This window comes from Corvus brachyrhynchos, unplaced genomic scaffold (assembly GCF_000691975.1).
Source record: "Corvus brachyrhynchos isolate BGI_N302 unplaced genomic scaffold, ASM69197v1 scaffold661, whole genome shotgun sequence".
NCBI classification, from domain to species: domain Eukaryota; kingdom Metazoa; phylum Chordata; class Aves; order Passeriformes; family Corvidae; genus Corvus; species Corvus brachyrhynchos.
Window position 1 is genome coordinate 1,148,879 of NW_008236246.1, and position 8,455 is coordinate 1,157,333.

The 8,455-nt window shown below is 43.1% G+C and overlaps 1 protein-coding gene across 1 annotated transcript in view; it reads left to right on the plus strand.

Annotated features, from left to right (window-relative positions):
• The window catches only part of NFS1 (NFS1 cysteine desulfurase), a 13,473-nt gene extending 10,075 nt beyond the window's left edge, over positions 1–3,398 (plus strand). Inside the window, exons 9-11 of the mRNA XM_017746988.1 lie at positions 685–768; positions 896–985; positions 1,624–3,398. Coding sequence (XP_017602477.1) covers positions 685–768; positions 896–985; positions 1,624–1,687 — 238 coding nt within the window. The 3' untranslated portion in view covers positions 1,688–3,398. The remainder of the gene's footprint in view (positions 1–684; positions 769–895; positions 986–1,623) is intronic.
• The last annotated feature ends 5,057 nt before the right edge of the window (positions 3,399–8,455 follow it).

Below are 8,455 nucleotides of genomic sequence, written 5' to 3' on the forward strand. Positions count from 1 at the left end.
ATTAGAAACTGGTTGGCACTATGAGCAGGAAGAACAAGTCTCCACATGACTGTCTCTGAAGCCAAACACTTCTGTAATGTGAAGATCTTTTCTGAGTGTCTGCTTTGTGCAGTGCGGAGCTGTTTACAGCTCTCCAGCTGGCACTGCGTGTTGCTACCTGTAAAAACTGAGTCACAGCATGTAACCAGTTCTGTATACTGCTGCAAGGTGGAAGCTCTCTCTACTGACAACTGCAATCATCTTGCTCTGGATCCCTCTGTGCACTGTTTTTCATTTATTTGTTCTGCTGCCAAACAGCAGCTTGTGAAGCCTTTTTTTTTTTTCCCCTTTTATGTTCCTGGTATGTTACCTTCTCTGGATAGTTTTTGTCTTTGTCTTTTTTTAACTACCTCCTAATCTGCTTTCCTGGCCTCTATGGGGCATTTTGTTTATTCTTGTGTATTATCTGTATTCTCTCTCCTTTCCTTATGCTCCTAATTTATTACTCTCATTTCTCGCTAATGCCTGCCCCTTGTATTCTTTTTTCTTCGGTAGCAGAAATATCACTTTACTTGCTTGTATTCACTTGTGGTTTCTAGGAGGCTGGGGAAGCTGATACAGGTTGTTGTAAAGAGGTAAGTGACCTGTTCTTTGTTGGAAGAGATTAAACAAAAGTCTGACATTTCCCTGCCTTCTCTTTCCCAGTGCTTGCACATCAGCCTCTCTGGAGCCTTCCTATGTTTTGCGGGCAATCGGAACAGATGAAGACTTGGCTCACTCATCTATAAGGTGTGTGGAGTGGTCTGCCCTAATGCTTTCAAATATTTTTCTTTCCTGATAAAAGTAAGTGGTAGATTTGTTCCACCCCCTCCATATGCATGTTATTCAGTTCCTTAATGATTTTCTTTTGGTTTAGGTTTGGTATTGGTCGTTTCACTACAGAAGAAGAAGTAGATTATACAGTGCAGAAGTGCATACAGCACGTGAAGAGGCTGAGAGAAATGAGGTGAGAACACGTGAGGTTGAACACAAAGACTTCTGAGGTGTTATAATCATGGGAAGAATTGGATTTATTTGGTTGAAAGTAATTTTTTGCTTCAAAAATCTGGTGGTGTTTCTCTATATCAGCAGTGTCCCCCAAGTGGGTAGGGGCCTGATTTTAACATTAGTGACAAATTTCTAAGGAAGCAAATCTGACACCAAACCTTTTCCCAGATCCTGCCTTTGTCAGAGGAAGAATATGAGTAGGGCAAGCACATAGGGCAGTACCTAGGAGGTTTTAAGCCAGAGATGGTATTACTGAGTTAATGTATTGATAACTTGTTTTATTCTGGTGAAACTGAAAGGCTAGTGACTCATCTGGACAGTGAAAATGCAAGGGTTCAGTCCCAGAGACACCAGTGCTTTATGCTGAAAGTGGGAACAGGAAATGAGGTGGAGCACCTGTCCTCTCACCTCTTGTATTTTGGATTGAGGACACAGGTGAGGGCTGATCACCTGAAGCTCACTGACCTCCAGAAGGGCGAGACAGGCAGATAGATATCTCCTAATTCCTTGTGTCATTGATAAAATTGTCTGTTTAATTATTGTTGATGATGTCCTGTGCATTTTAGCTAGGCCTCATTTTTCTTCTTTTCTTTACAGCCCGCTCTGGGAAATGGTGCAGGATGGAATTGACCTCAAAAGCATTAAATGGACTCAGCACTGAGAAAACATTGCTATCTGTGGACTAGATGTGGATTAAAATGCATTTTTCTGTACAGTCTTGAGCAAATTATGCAGCACTTCTGTTTTCTGATGCTTGCAGTTTGAACGGAGAACTACCCTTTCAGACCACAAAATCTAAGAAGCCAAAAATGAAACTAGTCTTTATCGTGGAGAAAGACAGGCTGATGCAACACCCATTGTGTTTCTATTGACACACAGAAATTTATGCTAAAACGTAATTTATTCAGAAATATATTTTCTAATGAGAAAATGAAATCAGCATGTTACTCTCAGGCCAGTGAATCCTGGCAAGAGGTTGCTTCTCAGTGTAACTCATCCCAAGTCACTGCTGTGTTTGCACCACAGACCTGTTGCACATTTGTTCTGTTTGAGGTGGGTATCCTGCAACATTAGCTGGGTTTTGCCTCTCAAATGCCTTGTACTGCAAGAAATTCTCAGATAGGAGGACACTTGGATCTCTAGAGGAAAGAGATGCCTCAGTGTGGCTATGTGCCTTCACAGATAAGTTGTACAATTTTTTTCTGAAGTTGAGTATTTTGGGCTCATTTTCCTTGGTTTTTTTGTGTGTGCATCTTTTGTGTGTGTGTGTGTGTGTGCATTAATCCAAAAGATTCTTCTGTGTTCCAGAGTTTATGATACAATCATGATGCACTTTGCTGTCCCCTCCATTGGGTTTTTTCCATGCAATTTTTTCTCAGTGAGGAAAGAAAACTTGAATGACTGGGGGAGGGGATATGCAGAATATGTCAGCTTTGGAGGCAGCGCCAGTTTTGTGGGAGCATGAGTAGTAGAGGTGGTGGGGAGAGCAGATACAGTGCAACGTCTTAAGGCAGTCTGGGTTTTGGGTTCTTTTTTTTTTTCTTGTCTTTTTTTTCTCCCCTTGTCATGGGATCTTTGCTGTTACTTGGTTTGTCTGTGGGCCCTTGGTTTCTGTCACTGCAGGGAGTCTGCCCAGCTCTGCCTGTGTATTTTGTCTGGAGATAAGAACACCTGGCACTGAAGTTTTCTTTGTTTCACAGACTGCGCTGTCTGACAAGAGATTCGCATGGGAATCCTTTCCCTGCACCTGCTGGGGGAAGTATCTGTTAAAAAGATTTTGATGAGATTAATTCGTATCAGTGTTTCTCCTTTCTTACCTTTGGTGATCTTTCGAGTAAGAAACCGAACCCTGTATGGCAAAGTGCCTTTTTTCAGTGCGTAAACAAAGAGTTCTCAAATTAGTTGTGTTGATTGGTGGATGCTGTGTTAGCTGCTGAATTTGATATACGCCATAGACAGTATGTACACCTTCAGTTTGGGATGGAACCTACCTCGAGGATCAACCATGTTGTGTAAAAGCCGAAGCTGAATCTCACAAGATGGATTGTTTTACAGAAGCTTGTGCATTTTTTATTATTAAGGACAGATGTAGTTGTTTGTAATGCAAAGCTAATCCTTGGTTGTTCTATTTGAAATGACTAGCTTTAGCAGTTTTAATATTGTAGTGCTGGCACCTTATATTTCATCACAACATGTTTAAAACTACCATATGCATAAATATGTTTTAGCGGTGTTGTATGTACTCTTTTTTCATCCTTGGGCCATATATATTTTCTGGATTAACATGCTTTCTCAGCATGTTTTAGAAATACATGTTCATGAATTGTTCTTTGTGTTTTGAGAATGATAAAAAATTACAGATAAGAATTAAACATGGCTACTGTCAGTCTTTTCAGATCCACCTTTCTGGGTGAACCATGCAGGACAATCAGTAAGTTGCTGAATTGCAGCTTTCATTAGGCAACAGAGAAGGATAAACTTTTCTGCAAACACTGTTAGAAGTTTGCTGTCACTGAGTTGACATTTGACTTTTGAAGAGTCATTCTTCTCAAACTCAATGCCTGATCTCAGCTAATTTTTTTTTTTTTAACTCAAATAGCTTAAAATGTGGTTATTTTGAAAAAAAGGGAGCCCCACATCTTGAAGATTCTGACCACCTCTTATGTGATAAGATTTAAAATAAAAATTCTACATGTAAAGGTTAGGGAAACTCATTCATATTAGTAACAAATATTTATTTGAAATGTTTATAGGACAAGATGAGCAAAAATGTATAGTGGAGATACTTTCCCCCATGACAGAAAGAAGTAATGCCAAGGATGAACACCTAGCTGTACCGCACTGAATGCAGTAAAGCCATTGAGGGAGGGGAGCTTCAGTCTATCCCACTCTTACCAGCTCGATGCCAATGTATGGTGGTGCATCATCAGGCTGCACCGTGATCTGAAAAATGCTCAAGGCTGATGCCTTCAAGTGGCTACCTGAAAACAGAGGCTAGACAAAAATAAGAGAATAAAAGTAGGTATTTATTTGAAGGGCCTTCAAAGGTACACCCTGGGCAGTCCAAAGGCTACACCCAAGACGGACACTGGGTCACGAGTTCTTCACACTTTTATAAGTTTGGTCCATTTGCATATCAGGGTTAATTCTCCAATTATAATTGCAGTTAATGATGTAATTACCCCAATTTGCCCCTACTCTTCTCAGGCTTTAGTTTACACATTTTGGGGCCTGGAACAATCAAGGTGTCCTTGGAGAGCAAACCTAGAGAGGGTTTGTTATGTCTGACCAGCATGAGAGGACAGCAGCTAACAGGCCACACAAAACTTCAGAGTTACACACTAGGCAGTACAGGATTTGAAAAATATAAAAGTTAAGACCTAAGGCATCAGGCCTTGGCCTTGATGAACAGCACTTGGGCTCAGCTCCTCTTGAGCTTATCAGAAACATTGCTCCAGGAACTGGTGCTGTCCAATGAGCTCCTGAATTTTTTTTTAACAGCCTTGAAAACTTTTCCTGACCGGCATAATATTCTTGTTCTCCCACTTTCAAAGAGTTTCCAACCCAAAGTGGGGCCAGGATGAAACATTGTTGTGACTAAAGCCCATCTTTTGTGGTCCTATAAACAGTGGCCCTGAGGGAGACCCTTGGGGCTCTCCTGGGCTGCAGCGACCTCCCTGTACTGGGGCCTCTCCAAGCCGGGAACTCTCCCGTTTGCTGCACTGGGAGAATCCCCAAAAGACGGGTCCTGGGATGATCCCGCACTCTTTGAAGCCACGCCCTTCACTCAGTGAATAATGCAAAAGGCATCTGAAGCGAGTATTTCAGTTAGAACCGTGCACGTGCCTGCAGGCCTGTGATCCTCCTAGCAACAGGGAGAGCTGCTGGGATGGCTCTTGTGACTGAAGAGTTGGATGCAGGCAGGGGAGAAGAGAGGCAGTGTTACTCTCTATGTCAATGGCTAGCAGGAGTGCATGGCGCTCCACCTGGGGATGAATGAGGAACTGCCTAAGAATTTAGGTGTCAGGATTAAATGGAGGGCAGGGACAGGTGTCATCACAGTGGGGGTCTGCTACAGGCCACCTGACCGGGAAGATGAGCCAATGAGGGCCATCACAGGCAAATAGGAACGGCCTCATGTTTACAAGCTCTAGTTTTCTTGGGGGAATTCAATCACCCTGACATCTGCTGGGGGGAAAACCCAGCAGGGCACAGGCAATCCCGGAGGTTCTTGGAATACACTGATGTCAACTTCTTTCTCCAAGTATAGAGGAGACAATGAGAAGAGGTGCTATGCCACCTTATTCTCACCAACAAGGACAAGCCAGTGGGGAATGTGAAGCTCAAGGGCAGCCTGGGCTGCACTGACCATGAAATGGTGGAGTTTTAGATCCTTGGGGCAATGACAAGGGTGAGAAGCAAGCTCACTGTGCTGGACTTCAGGAGAGCAGACTTCGGACTCATCAGGGATCTGCTTGATATAGTCCTATGGGATAATGCCCTGGAGGGAAGAGGAGCCCAAGAAAGCTGGTTGATATTCAAGGATCAGCTTTTCTGAACTCAGAAGCAATGCATCCCAACAAAGTCAGGCAGAAACACCAGGAGGCCTGTATGGAACTGACAGAGGAAGTGGCTAAGTGCAATTAATCAATTTGAGAAGTCGTGGCAGTCTGGTGAAGTTTTCATTGACTGGAAAATATCCCCGATTTTTAAAAAGGGAAATATGGAAGCCTTTGGGAACTACACCTGCCTCACTGACTGGCTGGAGATTCTCCCTCTGCTGTGAGATCAGTCATGGGCCAGTTTCCAGTCAAATTGTTTCTGCTAACATGTATGCTCTGTGCTTTGAAATGGTACAGTTTCCCAACTGAGTCTCAGGCCAGCTGAGTCCCAAAAAGCTGGCCTGAGACCTCTTCTCTACTACTGACAGCTTTGATGAAATTTCAGGCTGGTGCTTAAGGTCCTGCACTGGAAGGAAGGAAGAAAATGCCAGTTTTTAAAATGGGCAATATGAGTGGCTGAGAGAAATGATCCCTCTGACAGCTGATGCTCCTCTGATCTGTCCAAATCAGAGTCACAAAAAAAGGTAGGTCCAAGATGTAAGAGCAAAGCTCATACTAATGAACAATCAGATCGGGCTTGTGCTGAGTAGGCATAGTAAAACCAACAAAGTGTTTGATTCTAAGAGTAACTACACAGGACCATTAAATCACGTCGTATCTGACTGACAGGTTTTAAGCAGAGATTGGGATGAGGAATGAAGAGAGTATTTCTGGGAGGCTCTGTGAGGATTATTTCTGTTGAACAGTTTTCTAAATGATCTGGAAACAATTAAGATTTGTGGTTGACATGTAGTTATTGGAAAGGAAAATACAAAGTAGTATGAATCATTTAGCAAACGGAGTTCATTCATCCAAACCACAGATGAAGGAATAAGATCAGAGGCTGTATTTATGGAATGGTACCTTTAGGGTCTGGAGAAGCAAAGAACCTTGGATTTGGGGTAATGCTTCCAGACTAATAGTGCAGCAAAAGTATATTGCAAGGAGGAAAACATATTTATTTCAAATGTGGAATTGGCACAGTGGATGTGGGTTACCTCAAGCTTTACTTTAAAATGTCCTGTGTAAATTTTCTTCCCCTAGTTGCATACCTAACACCTTTTTTCAGTTTTGGTTTAGGTAAAGGAGACACATAAATTAGTGTGCTCCCAATGCTTTCCTAGTATCTAATAAAGGCAAATCCCATTCCTTCCTAAAGCTGTTTTTCTCTGCCTGCCTTCCCCCACATGCATGTTACAGGGAAAACACTGGACACAGTTACATGATCCCTTGTCCTTTAACCCTCTGTCTATCTATGTTTTGCTTTCCATAGATACTTTCCTGCTGCTGTTGATAACTAACTGCATTATGCTGCTGACTTGTCTTTGGTACCCTTGGTCCCTTGGCATGCTCCTAATGCTACTAATACTAGTACTAATAGTAGTCCAGGATTTTGTTCCCTTTCATCCACTCTACAAGCAATCTGCTTCTTGGTCTTGAGTGAACTAGACATTCTTTTCCCAGGAAAATTTGGGTATGGCTGAGAAGGCAGTTGGAGACTTGGTGTAGTATGTCATGGGGATCTGTTCTAGACTTTGCTCCAAGCTGAAGCAAAGACCAGAACACTGCAGATGCAAGGACATGTGCTGGTTTGCAGAAGCTGTCCAGGACACTGGGATTTCCTCTTTAGAGTGCCTTCATGGAGTCTATACAGACACAGTCTAGAGGCCCACTGAGGATTATGGAGCTTGGTCCTGGTTTTTTTTTTTGATGGTCTACACAGTAAGCCTCACAAGTCTCTTCACCGTACTTTATTTGAGCAACAAAAAGTAACGTGGTGACTCATCAAATTGCACAAAAGCTGAAAAGTCTTATTTTTCCTCTGACCTGGGGTGTTCCAGCACTGTCCTTTTGTTATCCTACACTGTCTCCCCACTGCAGGGTGGTTGGTGCAGCTTGGGAAGTGCTATGGTGTCACAGAGTGAATCCCTGGGCTACAGATGCTCCTGCTACGCCTTGCATGACTTAGGCAACCAGCTCTCCAGGGAAGCTGGCAAGCCTGGCTATTGATGCCTCTGGTGACTTCAATCACCTACTTTTCTGGCTGTGTCGGGGTGCATGGTGACAGCCAACTCTGCCTATTGTCACTAGTGCTATAGAAAGGTGAATTACTGGATACTGCCCACAGCAATCAAAAAGAGGTGTGTAACTAGATGGCACACCTGCCAAGAGAAAAAGGAGATATTAGCTTGGCAGAACTGGTATTTTCAGGCCATCTATTATCATAAATACCAAACAGAATACAAAACCTGAAAAACTGAGGTTAATAGGGAGAAGATGAGCAAGCGTGGGCTGTTGACTGGGATGGGATGAGAGTAGTAAAGTAGAATTTGGGAGTAGAAAGAGGGGCTATACAGGAAAACAAATGAGGGAGTGGAGATTATTATGCTGCTGTATGGTATAATGTATCTGGATCATTCTGCCTCAGGAGAGTACAACCATGAGAGTTTGTTGGTTTTCACCCCTTAACAGAAACCGGGGTCAAAGTTAACTGAATTGTTGAACTCCAAAATTTGCTGCAGAATTGTTTGCAAAGGGAGGCAATGATTTATTTTTATCCGTTTCTTGCAGAGGACTACACCGAATTTTTTCCATTGGAAATGGCTAGTGCTACTGTGCCTGTGTCTGCTGAAGCGCAGTGATGGAGAACCCAGAGGGGTCTGGGGATCTCTCAGCTCAGGGCACTGCCTGGTTATCGGTGCTGTCTTCAGTCAAGCCAAGGACAAACATAGCACGGGGCATCGGCCCCCGGGAATCTTTCATTTTAGTTCTGCAACCTGGTCGTAAGTCAAGAAGTTAGAAACAGCCGCTCTCAGGGTTCTTTTCTT